Below are 17,207 nucleotides of genomic sequence, written 5' to 3' on the forward strand. Positions count from 1 at the left end.
CGATCTCCAACTTAGTATTTAATCTTCTCACAGGCAATTTGTCTCAGCTCAAGGATCTTCCTTTAAACCCACAAACAATCACTTGTATTCTCATCTCTCAAAAATTATTGTTCTGTATGAGGTATGTGCATTTGAGGAAATGAAGATTTAACTGCATTATGTGTTGATGATTAAAAAAGTTTCTTAGATTATTGATTGAAGGCATGCGTCGTTGACATCTATTCAACCAATATTTGAAATAAGATTTCTAATTAATGCAAGATCAAACTGACTGATCTTACACTGGTTTAGGGTGATTGTCAATTTTCAGCATATGGATACATCAAGCCCCACAGTTTTTGTCAATGCAGAGTTGTTGCCCATGTATGTAGGAAGGAAGGTTCGTGCAGTTGTTCAAGTTACTCAATCTGATGGCGAAATCAAAACGGGAAAATCTACAGATGAACGTCAATTGATTATAAAAGGACTTCCACAGGTCCCTCCTATGACTCACGTTGAGGTGATTGGTATTGCTGAGAGTGAGCAGTCCATTCATGCTGAAACATGGACCAACTTTGGTAACACATTTGGTATGAATTGCTAATTAATTGAATTCTGGTGCTCATGCTATTACTCACAGATTCATACTTGTACAACTTCCATTGAAATCTCATTTGGAGTAGCCAAATTTCTTCAAGTTCTTATATTGTTGCTCTGGTTTAGGCTTCCTTGAATTCCAAATAAAATAAAAAAAATTGAAGCAATTGAGTGGCCATTTGTGATTAAATAGTTGTTTCTTTTAAACCTGGTGCAATGTTTCTTACTTCTTCAAACCTCTCTTTTGCAGACACACAATCATACAATCAGGTATGCCAACTTGCAAATGGGGATTTTAAAGGTCTATTTCTTTAGGGAGCCATCTTTGAACTAGAGTAGGTAGGAGTGTAAGGAATGGTAATCTTGTTATGATTTCACAAGTTTGGTGTTTAAGATTTACAAACTACTTTATTAGAATCGTTTATGGGTGAATACTTTCCAGAACTTTTGTATTCTATTAATGTAGTGCAACAATAGCATTGTTCTGATTCCTTATGTTCCGTTGGAGGAGTCAATGCAAAGCTCGGGGGAACAAGCTTCTGGGAGCTCTAGATGGTAGGTCTTGTTGGTAGAGAGGTCGTAGCAGGAGCGGTGGGATTATTGTAGACGGGATTCTGAGAGGGGAGGCATGATCCATGGCATTTGACGGGGGAGGTGTTGTGTAAACAGCCTCATAGTTGTCTTATAATTAAGAATTTTTTTTTTTACAAGTATTGATTTAAGGAAAAATTTTCACTAAGACATCATTAAATTACATAACAGTCTTTGTATCACCACCAATGGACCAGTCCAACAGCTGTGATGGCAATCATCTCTCTCTCAAATGGCTAAAAATAATGCAGTAATTAATTATTTACATTTTTTAACTTGGGGTAGGAGAAGATATTCTTCAGTGAGGTTTCAGATCAAATTAGGAGTCTCTCTAGTGATATAGATATTGCTTTCCATTGTCAAGGATGCACGCATTACTTCAAAAATCAGAACTAAAACATTCTTTTGAATTCTCAATTGAATTAAAAGCTCGTGCCTTAAGAGCAAGTTATATAGTAAAGTTATATAGTAAAACATTCTCTTCCCGTTTTTTTTTTTTTTTTTTCAGCCCCTTATTATTTAAAAAAGCTATCTTTCTTGCAGCTTGGGGTTTTATTAATTTATTGTTTCTTTTCATTTAAATCATTTATCCTTCTTCTTTTCCTTATTTTTCTTCCTATTTGCTAGAGCCAATATGATTTATTAGTCGTTTTTGTTTTTTTCTTTTTGTTTTTTTTTTTTTTTGCAAAATGTTATTATTGGAACAATCCCTATCACGTTAGGGAGTAGTTGTTGTGCCTTATATAGAAAATATGAGGCTGAACATCTACACAAATTGTTGTGCCTTAGAGGGTGTTTGGCAAAACCCTTCGATCTGTTCACCAACCCACGGCACTGTAGCTGATAAATGGGCGCCGAAGACAGTCTACAGAAAAGCAGAATGGTGCATGCTGACAGTTATGAGTTTATTGTCAATATTTCCTATTTTACCCTTTTATCATCGTAAACAATTTCGACTTTTGTCCCTTCAAAACACCTACACAAAAATATACCAAAATGGGCATATTTGTCTTTTACGGACAATTGGGTTCTCCCATCCAAATATGCTGTAGGTGGGCAACAACATCAATAGTCAAACAAGAACAGTGTTGTGGGTCTTGAGGTTCGTGTTGTCATTTGCCAAACAAGGCGTTAACTGTTATGCCTTATATTGAAAATATGTTAAATAGACTGGCGTAATCAATAAGTCTCTGTTTTTTTAAAATTAAAAGCGGACATAATTTCTATTTTGCCCCTTTAGAACATCTACACAAATATACTCAAACTGATTTTCTATTTTTCATAAGGGCATATTTGTTTTTTAATATAACTTAGATACTCCCATACACACGGCTAACCGTGTCTCATTGCAGCATGGTCAAATATTCCTGCTCGAGGAACAGTGCCATAGAAGTGGGGGAACGTGCAAGTTCAGCCTGTTCAAATAGTAACCTGTTTCATGCCTCTGCTTTTGTGCTCGTAGGATCCTTTTGCTGTGTCATGGTAGATTCCAATGTCTTAAATGTATGTAATGAAATTTTAAAGATGTGTGTACTAAAACTTATTTTCTATACAAACTGATGTTGATACTTCTTTTTGCCTATTTCTATGTAGTTTTAGTAACTTTGATTCTTGTAAGTGTTGTGTCTATGAGTATTTGTTGATTGAAAAGTTTTAGTTGTTCTCTATCGGTGACTACCCATCCCAAAATAAATGTCAATTGGCAATTATATAAATAAAATTCAAGAGTTAAAAAAAAAAAAATAAAAAAAAAAATCAAAGTTATCAACTACTAGATAGTCAATAAGTGACATTTGAAAGAGTGGTTAAAGAGTATTGAAACATAAAGCTTTGTTTGGTAATGTTCTCTCATACTACTCACAATGGCTCTCATACTACTCACAATGGCTTCCATTGAACTCTGTGATTTTTAGAGGGAGGGAGACACAAAGTGCACAAGATGAGATGCATAGGTTGTAGAATAAAGATGTGATTAGTTAAATTACTAGTAGGAATATATCTCACTTAGTTTGGGGCAGCTGAGTTTTGTTAATATCATTTCATTATTAGCTCTAATTGTTTAAGAGTTAAACTCATTCTCTTTTTAATTAAAAAAAAACTCATTATTAGCGGTATTTGCTGAAGTGTAAATCTTTTATGGTGGGGTTGCTATTGATGTTTTCATGGTGTCGGTGGAATTAATGCTTTTTATGGTGGAGTTGGTGGTGGAGTAGGTTTTACATGGTGTCGGTGGCATTAATGCTTTTTATGGTGGAGTTGGTTTTACATGCTTTTTATTTTATTTTCTTTTAAATTTTGTTGGGGGTGGGGAATGGGTTTTGGTTGGTGGGGATGTTCTTTACAAATAAGAATTAATATTTGCTTTATTATTATTATTATTATTTTTATTTTCATTTACTTTTTGCAGTAACAAGTTGTTGAAACCATGATTGAGCATCTACTTAGAGGCGAGCTCTTTAATTTGATTTGCAGGATGAGCTTTAATGGCACTGCGGGTCTTTTTTAATCCTGATTTGCAGGATGAGCTTTTATGGTCATATAGTGGAAGGCATCCAGATGTTGACCCGGGATATCAACCATGCTTGTTTCACCTTTACACCCAGAGAGGGTAATGCTGCCGCACATGGGCTTGCTAAGGAGGCCATTTTGCATGTCATGAATACAACATGGATTAACGAAATACCCCTGTGTGTTCGTGATATTGTAATACGAGAGGAGTCTACTCCGTCTCTTTGATTTGTATCGCAAAGTGCGATTTATTGGAATAAGATAACAAATTCTTTCAAAAAAAAAAAGGCGAGCTCTTTAATTTGATTTGCTGGATGAGCTTTAATGGCACTGCGGGTCTTTTCTAATCCTGATTATGAAACTGATTTATGATTAAAATACATGTAATTACATATGTATTTTTATTTATTTATTTATTCTTGTATATTTTGAATAGAGTATGTGATTGCCCATGCCTTTCCAAATGTTTTACTTACATTTATCTTTAAAGGGTGCAGTTTAAGCATATGATATAGAATTACAAGTTAGTTCCGTTTCATTTTCTTTAAGGGTTTAAGAGTTAATAAATTCATTCCCTTTTTCCAGTGCATACCCAATGGCCGACAAAAGTAGTACAGAGAGGTATTGATGAACTTTAATGGATTGTGTAAATCTTTTTCTTTGTTTCTTTGTCTTTCTTTTTGTTCCGTTGGTAGAGAGAGAGCTTTGGATTCCGTTGGTTCCTGAATGTGGCCAATTATGGTGGACTCCACATAAAATATATAGAAGGCTGAGGGAGAAGACTTGTAACCAAGTCTTTGTATATATATTTTTTGGATGAATAAAGTCTTTGTATATCCAACGGTTGTGATGAGAATGATGTGAATTATAGCGTATTGGGTCCAAGTAATAATGATAGAAGAAAACTAGAAAAGCATGCACATGGGAAGCCCCCACAAACGTCCCAGCTTCTTCTTAGCAGTTTCCACTTCTTGCAATTTACAACTTTTGAGACTCTTCAAGCTTTCACAGAAGAAACCTTTGCAACTTTCTTGCAATTACTTCTGCGTTTGAGAGCTTTGCTATCTTTGCATCTTTTCGTGATTCAATATTCCTTTCCACAAAGAAAACTATGGCAGTAGGAGAGATTTTCCTTGCTGCGTTCCTCCAAGTGTTGTTTGAAAAACTGATGTCTCCGGAGTTGCTGAAGTTTGCACGTAGATACGAGGGACTTGGAGAAAAGCTGGGAAAGTGGAAGAAAACGTTGTCAAGAATTGAGGCCGTGCTTGATGATGCGGACCAGAAGCAACATACTGAGAGGGCAGTGAAACAGTGGCTGGATGATCTTAGAGACTTGGCTTACGATGTGGAGGATATACTTGATGAGTTCGCCACGGAAGCTTTGCTACACGAATTGAAGGGAGAAAATCAAGCCAGTACAAGTAAGGTACGCAACCTCATCCCTACTTGTTGTACTGGTTTGACTCCACATGCTCTTAAGATCAACATTAGGCTACAGTCAAAGATCACTGAAATTACCAATCGATTCAACGATCTGGTGAATCAAGAAGATGAATTGAGATTATTGAAAGGAACTGCCGATGGGAGGTCATATAGGAAAACAGGGACTATGGCACCAACTTCTGTAGTGACTGAGCCGCATGTTTATGGCAGGGACAGTGATAAAGAGGCTCTATTTGAACTGTTGCTGAGTGAAAAATGTAGGAATGCTCAACTCTCAGTGATTCCTATACTCGGTATGGGGGGTATAGGAAAGACAACTCTTGCCCAGGATTTATTCAATGATAAAAAAGTGGAAGGCCTTTATGATCTAAAATCATGGGCTTGTGTTTCTGAAGATTTCGATGCTGAGAGAGTCACCAAAACAATTTTACAATCTCTAACCGATGAGAATTGTAATGGCAAAGATCAAAATTGGTTGCAAGTCAAACTCAAGGAGAAACTAGAAGGCAAGAAGTTTCTAGTGGTTCTGGATGATCTTTGGAATGAGAAATACCATGACTGGACTATCTTACGTGCTCCTTTCCTAACAGGGGCTCTGGGAAGTACAATTGTCATCACAACTCGCAATGAGGGAGTTTCATCAACGACAGGCACCGTCCCAGCTTACCCTTTGCTTGTGTTATCAGATGATGCTTGTTTGTCTTTATTTACCCAACATGCATTGGGGGCAAGCGATTTTAGTGCGCATCCAAACCTTCAAGATATTGGCGAGGAAATCGTTAAAAGGTGTAAAGGCTTGCCTTTGGCAGCAAAAACCCTCGGAGGCCTCCTACGCACTAAACGGGATCGTGATGGGTGGAAGGGTGTATTGGAGAGCAAGATTTGGAATATACGAGAAGAGAAAAATGAAATTGTTCCAGCTCTTATGTTGAGCTATCACCACCTGCCTTCTCATTTAAAGAGATGCTTCGCGTATTGTTCCATACTTCCCAAGGACTATGAATTTGAAGAGCAACAACTAGTTCTATTATGGATGGGAGAAGGTCTAATTCAGCAACAAGAAGGGGATGAGCAAATGGAAGATTTGGGTAGCCAGTATTTTTGCGATCTATTATCAAGGTCCTTTTTCCAACAATCAAGTACAGATAAATCACGATTTGTGATGCATGACCTCATCAACGATTTGGCTCAGTGGGTTGCAAAAGATATATGCTTTAGAATGGAAGATAGAATTGAGGGCATCAACAAAGGACAAATTTCTAAAAAAGTTCGGCATTTGTCATTCCTGGGTGACTGTTTTGATGGCCCTAAAAAGTTTGAGGTTTTTTCTGAACTCACGTGTCTACGTACCTTCATGCCTCTTATGCTACCTAGGATATGGAGCTGTTATTTGACTCATGATGTTCCTCTTAAATTGCTGTCGAAATTACTACGTTTAAGGGTGCTCTCTTTGAGTGAGTACTGCATAGTTGAGCTACCGAATTCAATTGGTGATTTAAAGCATCTACGATACCTTGACCTTTCTTACACTAAGATTAGAGGCTTGCCTGAATCAACAACCACTCTTCGCAACTTACAGACATTGATATTGAAGAACTGTTATTATCTAAAGGATTTGCCTTCAAAGTTGGGGAACCTAGTCAGCTTGCGCCACCTCAACATTCTCAATGCAAATAAATTGGAAGGAATGCCTCCTCAAATAGGTAAATTAACTTGTCTCCAAACATTGTCTAATGTAATTGTGGGAAAAGGCAATTGCTTCACATTAAAAGAGTTAGGTTCTTTGTTGCATCTTCGAGAGTCACTCATCATATCACAATTGGAGAATGTCGTTGAATCCAGGGATGCTAAGTTAATTGAAAAGCTCGATCTTTCTACATTGTGTTTGGAATGGAGTCGGAACATTGATGAGTCAGAAGACAGAACAAGCGAACTAGAGATACTTAACATGCTACATCCAAACAAGTCTTTGAAAGAGCTAGCTATTAAGTGCTATGGTGGTATAGAATTTTCAACTTGGTTAAAAGGTAATTCATTTCCTAATATGTTGCTCCTAAGGATTGAAAATTGTAGAAAGTGCACATCACTGCCAGCAGTCAGCCAACTACCATTACTCAAACACCTTTTCATTAAAGGCATGGACGGTGTGAAGAATGTTGGTCATGAATTTAATGGGGAAGGTTGCTCACAAGCCTTTAGATCTTTGGAGACTTTGCATTTCGAGGATATGGAAGAATGGGAGAATTGGAGCCCTAATGGAGAGTTCCCGCACCTGCGTGAGCTTTCAATTAAAAATTGTCCCAAGCTGTTGGGGACGTTACCAAACCACCTTCCTTCACTACAAAATATTGTTATAAAAGGATGCGAGCAATTGGTTGTTCCAATCTCAAGTTTCCCGGAGCTTTGCAAACTAAAAATTGAAGAATCAATAGGGGTGGTGCGCAAAGGTAAGGTGGACTTCACCTCACTGAACTCTGAGTCTCTATCAACAATTTTGAAATTCAGATCTCCAATAGAAGGGTTTATGAATGTAGAAGATTTAACGATTGACAATTGTGAGGAGCGAATGCCTTTTTGGTCAAATGATGTTGGATTCCTACAACCCCTCCCCCGTCTTCGTAATATGGAGGTTCGCAGATGTCAAAAACTAGTTTCTTTGGTGGCAGAAGAAGTAAAAGAGCAGCCACAACAGGGTATGCCATCCACACGCAGTCCCATAGAATCTTTGCCAAAGGCAGTGGTGTACAACAGCATGTTTCTTGAGTGTATTTATATTCATGAATGTGATTCGCTGACGCACATTGCAATAGGCCAGCTACCTCCAACTCTAAAGCGCCTAGAGATACATTATTGCAAGAATATGGTGATTTTGGTGGACGAGGATGATACGAACAGCAGCCGTAGCATCACATCTCTTCTTGAGTACTTGGTTATTGGCACGTGTCCATCCTTCAAATCCTTAACATCTAGCGAAGAATTTCCTGCAACACTTAAACACCTCCGCATTACCCATTGTGAAATGCTAGAGTCAGTGGCGAAAACGTTCCATCACAGCTCATCTCTTGAAAGAATTTATATTGACGATTGTGAAAACCTTAAATCCTTACCCATGGGCATACACAGCCTTAGCCATCTACAACGTATTGAGATTGAGAGATGCTCAACTCTTGTTTCCTTCCCGGACGGAGGGTTGCTTCCTCGCAACCTTAGAACGCTGTCGATTCGATATTGTAAGAATATGCAGGCCCTACCCAACTCCATACACAACATCACCTCTCTTCAAGAATTGTGGATAGAAAAATGTCCAGGCATTGTATCCTTTCCGGACGAAGGTTTTCCCCCCAACTTAACATCACTTAAAGTCAGAGATTGCAACATAACTGAGGCCTTGCTTAAGTGCGGATTGCACAGGCTTACCTCTCTTCAACATCTTGAAATTAGAGGTGGATGTCTGCATCTGGAATCCTTTCAAGAGATGAAGCTGCCTGCTTCTCTAACCACCCTCATCATCAGAAACTTCCCGAATTTGAAATACTTATCTTCCAAAGGCCTTCGATACCTCTCCTCTCTTCAAACTCTGAAAATTGGTTGGTGCGAAAAGCTGATGTCGTTTCCAGATGATGGTCTGCCTCCCTCACTCTTGGATCTTCGCATCATTTACTGTGAAAAGTTCACATCCTTTCCAGAGGATGGTCTGCCTCCCACACTCCAGCAACTTCATATTGCAAACTGTCCTCTGTTGAAAGAACGCTGCAAGAAAGATCAAGGACGAGACTGGAACAAGATAGCCCACATTCCTTGCGTTAAAATTGATGGTAACTTCATCTATGACCCAAAACCAGAAGAGGAGAATCAGACCATGAATCTAGGGCGCCTAGAATTGGCTTTTTATCGGTAAGACAACTCTTTTGGTTGGGGCTCTTCTTTGATTTCCCGTGCATTTTGGGTCTCCATCACATAACGGAAGGCTCCTTTGACTGTCTTCTGAATGTTGTCGTTGGAAAACTCTCTTGCTGCTGTTATTGTCGGTTTGGTGAACGTGCGACTATTCTTGTTGGAGTTAACGGTATCACAAGTGCTTGTTAAAATGCCCAAACGACCAAGCAGAGAGAGAAGGCTTTCGACCATTGAGTTTTTCACCACTAATTGCATGTTGCTGGTCAATACAGATTTGCGAATCATTACAAAAAGGTATGTAACTGGATTTTTTTCTTTGTGTTGTTTCCTCCTCAGTCAAAGAATACATTAGCGGACACAAGAATAGTGAACATTTTTCTAGTGAACTGAGATTGGTGAAATGTTTTTTCTGAGTGGTTTTGCGCCAATAGCAGGATAAAATCATACTATCAAGCCTTTTTTCCAATATGTTTGAGCTTTGGACCAGAAAATGGAAAAACATCTCATTCTGATCTTGCATCTGTGTGCAAAAGAATCAAATGCATTCCATTGCATTGGTGTTATCAATTAAAATTTGAATGAATAACATCTTAATTCATGGGTCACTGTCCCATGTAATCTTATTGGAGGGAAAAAAATATTGATTAAGTAGCGTGTAGTTTATATGCCATAGTCTAATATGTATTTGATTTTTCATTGTGTCAAATTTCAAAAAATTTGTATACAAACAAATGTGTGTGTGATAAGAGAGAGAGAGAGATTGAACAAAAAAAATCAGTTCTATTTGAGAGACTCTTTGTGTATATTCTGTTTATATTTGTTTGTGTGAAAAGTTATGATTGCCATTGACTTGTTTAGATGATCCTGACGTTTTTAGGTGTTAAATTGCAGATTGTAGGGTGGCCCAAAGTTCATCTGAAACTGCCGAGAGCATCAAAACAGATTAAGCACTTTTATAAAAAGTATGTCAAAGAGGCAGGTTTCTTTTTGCCATATCTATAAATTTTGTGTGGGAGGTTAAACCTCGTCCATTGTCCTGTATATCTTCATAATCTTGATCACTTTGTGATGATTTGATTTCTCCCTCCATTCCAAAATGAATGTCCTGGTTTCAAATCAAGCAATTCTGAATGAAGAATGGGTACAATACTCGAAACGATTTTCCCAATAGCATAGGTGGGCACAATTTTTAAATTTTTAAATTTTTTGGTGATTGAATTTATTATTATTTCTTTGATTTTAGCTATTCTGTAATGGGTTGAATTGTTATTAGTGATGGATTAACTGTTCAGAATGATGTAGATCACATTGCTTTGATATGTAGAACAAAAGAACAATAGGATGGTTATGATCCTACACCCTGTCTTGCTATGAGCTAGAAGTAGCAGCCAATGAAGATACAGGACATAGATTGTTTAGTGATTAGGAATCTTTTTTCTTTTTCTAGTGGGAGTTATTAGCTTTTCATTTTCAGGATTATGCTTCTATTTAAGGAAGTCTTGTGGTATTATAGAATTAATTGGCGAACTTGATTAATTTACTATTTATTTGTTGCTCACCTTCTTGTTTTGATTTTCTCTTTGTTTTCTATGCTTTAGTTTCTAATTTCAGTCACCATTACATTAGACCTCTTTCAAGCCCCTATTAATCTGTAAATCTATTTATAATCCCTTATACAAACCACTACCAATCAGCATTACGAATCCCCCAAAATATGCTATTGTTGATGGCTACTGTTCACATAACCTTGATTGCCTTTGATTCTTTGTTTTCTTGCATTATATGAATCCAAAGGGAAGGGGTGGAGGAGAGTTTTGGAGGAGAGTTTCTGGTGCCATCCTACCGTGGCTCATCTTTCCTGGACCCAAAGGGAAGGGGTTGCTCAACCGGTTATGACAATGCGGTTGCATTGCCTACTGGAGGGAGAGTAGACGAGGAGGAGCAAGAGCAAGCCCGAGACAGGGGAGGTGATTGGAGTGTTCGAGAGCATCCAGATCTGGGTGCCAATGCCTCAAAAGATGTGAAGATCCAGGGGATCAGGTATGCACAGCTCCACTCATAGGCCCCTTTTTTTTCAACATATTTTGCTCCAAGTGTAAGGTGTTGCTAAACAATTCCCTGTGACCAATTGCAGAAGCACTGAGATTATTATCCAGTTTGTATATTAATTATCCTACTTGAATAATTTCATCTAATCTTATCACCTTTCCCTAATTGAATTATTAATTATAATTTCATTATATCATATTTCAAAAAATTTGTATACAAACAAGAGTGTGTGTCTGAGAGAGATTGAACAAAAAAATCAGTTCTATTTGAGAGACTCTTTGTGTATATTCTGTTTGTATTTGTTTGTGTAAAAAGTTATGATGTGTCATTGACTTTTTTGATCATCCTGATGGTTTTAGGTATTAAATTGCAGATTGTAAGAGCTGTGGACTTGAGAAGCTAAGAATTTTAGATCATCGAGGGCGGGCCAAAGTTCTTTTGAAGCTGTTGTGAGCATCAAAACAGCTTAAGCATTTTTATAAAAAGTATATCAAAGAACCGGGTTTGTTTTTGCCATATCTATAAATGTTGTGTGGGAGATTGAACCTTGTCCAGTGTCCTGTATATACATGGTTGTATTGTATTTGAGCTTGTCATATTCTTAATCCACACATTGTTTTCGGGAGTTCAAAATCCAATAGGTTGTTTTATAAAAAAAATATTGGCTGCACAAAAATTGGGTACATGCACTTAGAGACGTGAAAATTGCTCTAAAATTTTGATTTATCTATTTGTGAATTTGTTCTTTTCCTTATTGTGTTGAAACCTTGAACTCCTGAGTATATATTTCAATAGATGACTTAATTTTAAATGAAGATTTGGATTTTTTCTATCACAATCAGGTGAATGATTTTATATATACCCCCTCATTTTTGAATGCTTGTTCTTCAGGTTACAAAGGAGGTAGTCATTCTGTTTTGGATTTGTACTCGGTTATTCTATCTCTTGCCCATGCCTACTCTCTTCTTGTGAGTTCAACTTTTTTTTTTTCTTTAATTTATACTATAGGAGTGCCGTTTGAAAGAGTGCGCTTAAAGGACTCTCATTGCAAAACAGAAAGCTTTATTTGATAATGTTCCCTTATACTACTGTCTTCAACTATCTATTTTTCACCAGGAAAGGGACACAAGTGCACAAGAGGATAAAGATGTGATAAGTTCAAGTGTTAGTAGGAATATTTGTGGACGAATTTGGAGTCCTATTTTTCAACAGCCTTTTTAATCCTAGAAAGCAATCTACTCGACCAAAAGCTCCATGGAGAATGAGAAGGTGAAACATAGTGCGTCTCATTCAGTTTTCTCACAATTTTATTGCTGCACGGCTTAGAGAATTTAGGAAAGATTTTTTTTTTTTTTGGTTATAATTCTCTTTTGTGTGAGAGTGAGATTTTGGGTTTTGAGTAGTTTTCTCCCAGTTACTGTTTGAACTCCATTTTTTTTTTTTTTTTTTTATATTGAATTTTCTCTTAGTCGTCTTCGCCTCTGGATGTAGGCTTGTTAAGCTGAACCACGTACATTAAATCTTGGTTTTTTGTGTGATTAAATTATTTTTCCTTTGGGATCTTGAAATTTATTTTGTCACAAGTATAAGACTTAGTTTGGGGTAGCTGATGGGTAGGTCCTGAAACTTGTTTTTGATGAAAGCAAAAGCACTCTGCAATTCATTAATTTCTGTGGACCTTCACATAACAGCATAGAAGTGTTTGTTAAATTGTCCCAGTGACCAAAAGTTTTCATTACTATATATTGCTGACTATTAGAGATTCAGTGAATTATTGGGACCCCCTAGAAAAAGGTAAGTAGCTAAATTTTGATCATTTAGTAATGTTGGAGTCCGTATTGTGATAGTAGCCATATTATGGATAGTTTTTAAAGGTCTATCATATTCAGTAACTCAATTGATAGTGTTCATGCAGAGTATTCGATTTGTGAAGAAAGTGCCTCTGTTGCCTTGAGAAAAAAGAGAAAGAACCTTATAAATCCCAAATTCCGAGCCTAAATTCCAAGCCAGGAGTACATGTGCTTTTTGTCCAATATATGGAATCACACCCTTGTAGGTTGAAGCCGAAGTTTTCAATGTTGAAAATGTTGATCATGGAAAGAATACTGATGGTAATATTTCCTCCTTTATTTTTCTGGTTTATTCATTGCTAAAAAATGTAATTTTTTTTTTTTTTTTTTGATAAGTGCTTAAAAAATGTAATTGATTTCATCTAGTTACATATTTGTGGTCATCTACTGAACAACATAGGTAAGGTCCGTGAGGATGAAGAACGTGAAGGGATTACATTTTGCCAAGATGGTGATTACGAATATGAAGAGGTATGTTTTACTGCTCATGTAACTTTTACAATCGTAGGACATGTTGTGCATCCAAATAGACATAGAAAGGGAACTTGAAGTATTATTGAATTCATTTTGAACCGATCAAAGTCTAATTATTCTTTGTTGTTGATTCACATTACAACAACATTGACTTCATCCTGTCTTGTTATCAGCTATATGCAACTGATGTTTCTGTTAGAATATGTGTCATGTTTAACAATTATCCTAGACATGTGAAATTGCCCCTAAATTTTGATCTATCTATTTATGGGTGTGTTCTTATCCTTAAATGTATTGGAACCTTAGGTTTGTTTTTGTTTTTGAGTTTTTAGCAACAAAAGAACCATAGGAAAATGCATGTGAATGTGGTTTACACCTGTCTACAACCCTTGGTATATATTTCGATAGATGACTTAATTTAACATGAAGAAGTGAATTTTTCTGTCAGTGTCCTTAACTTTTCAATGTAGGTCATAGGCTACAAAGGAGATTGCCATTGCTGTATTGCGGTTTTGGATTTGTACCCGACACTTGTGCCCATTCCTACTCTCTTCTTGTGAGTTTGATATATATATATATATATATATATTTTTGTTTAAACTTTATACGAGCAAGTCAATAAGTGCTATTTGAAAGAGTGTTATCAAGGGCTGTGGTCACCAAACAAAAACTTGATTTCATAGTTTTTCCCATATCCTACTCACTTTGGCTTCCACCATCTGTTTTATACTAGGAAGGAGGCACAGGTGCACAAGAGGAGATGCCTAGAAGGCAGAGTAAAGATGTGATCAATTCAATTGCTAGTTAGGAATATATATCAATTTGTTTGGGGCAACTGAGTTTGTGGATTCCCTGGAACTAAACAAGGATTCTTAGGTCCTGAAGCTTGTTGATGAAAGCAAAAGCAATGTGTATGTACTGTGGAAAAGCTTTTGAGAAGAACCAAGGGTCTCTTGCAGTAATTGGAAACAGCAGAGCAAAATTGCAGGCTCTCTTTTTACCTTTTTACTGCAAACAATTGGGATTGACTAGAGTAATGCTGCCTATGCTTAGGGAAAATTGCCTGGAAAATAGCGACGCTTGAATCTTACATAAACAATGAATGAGTGGGATCTCTGCTTTGTGGTTCATGACAAACGTTTAAAATGTTGAGTCCTAATTTTTTTCCATGTGTATTGAGAACTCTAGTGGTGTTGTTGGTGTAAATGGTTTGTAATGAATGAGCTGAAGCAACGCGGGAAAACTTAGTTGTTGTTCATTTGAAATTTGATATTTCTTGTGATGATAAAATTTTCGTAATTGTAAACCATTTTCGGAAAACTTTATTTAATTTTCGTGAAACGGTTTTTCTTCTTTAAAACTATAGACAATTTTTTGATTTTGAGCTTCTCCTTCTCAAATCGTTAAACCATCGTCTAACCTTCGCCGAACCACCACTGGAGGTTGTCGGGATTTGCCACATTGTTCATCAGATGTTGCCGGAAGTCACTGGACATTTTTTCCATCACCTCTTTTCCATATAAACCAAACACCAAAGAATATTTTTAAGAATTTATTAACAATATTTTTCGATGGAAAACATTTTACGTCCAAATAAACAGAGACAACAAAGTATTGTAAATTCATTCTAACTAAATGTTGTGTTTTCTTGAAAGCAAAAGCAATCTACAATTCTTTTGTCACAGTAGGCTTCGTCAAAGGAAACATTAGGTAGTTGTGAAATCAATGTCCATAACATTGGGGTTACAGGTCTCATCAAATCTAAGCATCCAAATGTAATGAGTATTTGCTTTTTCCAACCATTCAATTTTGGAATCTTAACATTTGTCCTGAAAAGTGAAACTGGATCAACAATTTAAATAACACACACACACACACACATATATATATATATAAGGGATGTCTTGTTAAATCACTTATGAATTAATAATATAGTAAAAATTGAGATGTCTTGTACCTTTGGATATAATAAACAACTCGATACGAATCACCTTTAGGCTAATAGCAAAATCCTAATGCACCCATTTTGAGTTATGTAAGAGTGGTCGCCCATTTCCAGTCGAGAATATGGCAGTTGCAAAGGCACCTTTGAGATATAATTTGAATGGCAGAAAATTTATTGAATGATGTATGAATATTGGGAGAAATGGGTTGAGTTGAAAAAGAATGGTACATGTTCAAAATATCAGCAATCACTGTATACATGACCCTCATTCAAGAGTTTAAACCCAGCACATGCTCTTGCACTATTAGTAGCATGCTTAATGATAAAATCCCCGGGGCCCGACCCAAAACATCTCTTACGTATTCGGGTACTTGTCGTATTATCAAACTATTTGGCAAAATAAACATGTTTTGAAATGTTTACAAGAGTCACAATTGTTGGGTTATATTTTGTTCTGTTGAAAAGGTTGGCCTGTAAAGTAACTCATGTTTTGAAGTAATACCATGAAGCATTTAAAATTCTTACACTTGTCTCGGAGCCTCAATACCATGAAGCATTTAAAATTCTTACACTTGTCTCGGAGTCTCAAGAAGTAAGAAACTCGCTAGTTCCACTGCGAGCAGCAAAATCTGCAACTTTTAGGTTTTGAGAATGTGAAGCACTAGAAGAGCTGCCAAGCCAAACAAGAAAAATTATCAGCAGAAGATGTTTAGTAGTTACCACAAAACAACTGTCTACTGGCAAATTGAATAGGGTTCTTCACTTCTCTTCCATCTTTAAGCTCCGAAAAATGCGGCAACTTAAAATCTTTGTTTTGGTTGCTTTACAGGCGGTGGAAAATTGGTCTCTCAACCATAGGAGACTGCAGATTGACAATTTTGACAACCTGATTCAATTCAAGGGAATGACAAGAAAGACGGCTTAAGCATGAACCTCCAAACTTTGTTTTTTTTTTTTTTATTAGATATCACAGTTGGAGTCTTCGCCAGAAGGGAAAAGATTTGCCGACACTTTTACAACACATTAGGATTGGACATTGTCTCAATTTCTCCGCATTACCAGGGTGGCTATCCGATCTTGCATCGTTGCGAACATTGATAATTTCCAATTGCTGTAAATTGTCGTCGCTGCAGGAAGGGATGATCGCCTTAAACATGGTCTACAAAGCCTTACCTTATTTCTTCTTTTTCATAGGTGGGGCTTTCCTACGTTTCCTGAGGGATGCATCTTCAGTGAAAAGATGATTGTACTTCTGCAGCACCCTCTCTTTTTCTTCAAGTAAGCCCAAAATCTCATATGCATTTGCCACTTTCTGCACTATTGATTTCTCTGGAGGCTTTCGATCAAAAGCTTCCAAGTCCTTGAAGAGCTTTCATATGCAAGCACGAAAACAATACATCAGTATTACATAATATGAGTAGTTGATTCTTAGCAATTTATTCAATAGAGGAACAAGATCAACTTAGTAAGTCCTCAAAGCACACTACATCTTAAAACGTATATAACTGTGTAAGATGAGAATAGATAAGCATTCAACTATTTCTTTCACTTCTGCCAAAGGTGAGTGGGACTTGCTATAATTATTGAATTTTATATTGTTAATTTTTATTAACAAACTATTAATGGGGACAGTATCATTCATATCTTCTTATTAATTACAATTTAGTAAATATTATAGCTTTCATTTGGGGCTTCACTTGGTGAAACAGATAATGGGAAGGATGGAAAATGATGGTTGGATTGGTACTTTTCCATTTCTTGGAACGAACCAAAAAGAGGACAAAAAAGAAAAAAGAAAAAAAGAAAAAGAACCGGTGTTTTGCACCAAGTCCATGTACCCTTATCTTCTAAAAAATAGGAAGAAAGTATCAGAA

The 17,207-nt window shown here is 36.7% G+C and overlaps 2 protein-coding genes across 14 annotated transcripts in view; both read left to right on the forward strand.

The window, feature by feature from the left end:
- The window catches only part of LOC132175341 (replication protein A 14 kDa subunit B-like), a 66,365-nt gene extending 65,294 nt beyond the window's left edge, over positions 1-1,071 (forward strand). For 3 of the 6 annotated variants that reach the window (XM_059587287.1, XM_059587296.1, XM_059587270.1), the window contains 2 exons: positions 311-569; positions 827-1,071. In XM_059587287.1, the coding sequence (XP_059443270.1) occupies positions 314-569; positions 827-891 (321 nt within the window). In that variant the 5' untranslated portion in view covers positions 311-313 and the 3' untranslated portion in view covers positions 892-1,071. Of the gene's footprint in view, position 1; positions 122-291; positions 570-826 lie in introns of those variants that run through there. The other 3 variants (XM_059587279.1, XM_059587261.1, XM_059587251.1) reach the window with 2 other exon arrangements.
- A 3,557-nt stretch (positions 1,072-4,628) lies between these two features.
- Positions 4,629-14,656, forward strand: LOC132167304 (putative disease resistance RPP13-like protein 1). Of its 8 annotated transcripts, none has more exons than XM_059578228.1 (10): positions 4,629-9,309; positions 9,907-9,977; positions 10,810-11,055; positions 11,438-11,566; positions 11,956-12,032; positions 12,181-12,333; positions 12,980-13,175; positions 13,315-13,385; positions 13,859-13,944; positions 14,122-14,656. In XM_059578228.1, the coding sequence occupies exon 1, from the start codon at positions 4,787-4,789 to the stop codon at positions 9,014-9,016; it is 4,230 nt and encodes a 1,409-aa protein (XP_059434211.1). In that variant the 5' UTR covers positions 4,629-4,786; the 3' UTR covers positions 9,017-9,309; positions 9,907-9,977; positions 10,810-11,055; positions 11,438-11,566; positions 11,956-12,032; positions 12,181-12,333; positions 12,980-13,175; positions 13,315-13,385; positions 13,859-13,944; positions 14,122-14,656. The 8 variants fall into 8 exon arrangements, 7 of the variants coding, with proteins under 7 accessions (XP_059434211.1, XP_059434210.1, XP_059434209.1 ...); XM_059578227.1 differs by having other exon boundaries at positions 11,438-11,549; positions 12,181-12,343; positions 12,969-13,175; XM_059578226.1 differs by having other exon boundaries at positions 11,438-11,549; positions 12,969-13,175.
- Positions 14,657-17,207: the final 2,551 nt, after the last annotated feature.

This window comes from Corylus avellana, chromosome ca1 (assembly GCF_901000735.1).
Source record: "Corylus avellana chromosome ca1, CavTom2PMs-1.0".
Taxonomy (NCBI): Eukaryota; Viridiplantae; Streptophyta; class Magnoliopsida; order Fagales; family Betulaceae; genus Corylus; species Corylus avellana.

What these genes read in the sequence shown, in the direction of transcription:
- LOC132167304 (XM_059578228.1), top strand. Translation starts at nt 4,787, where the DNA reads ATGGCAGTAGGAGAGATTTTCCTTGCTGCGTTCCTCCAAGTGTTGTTT.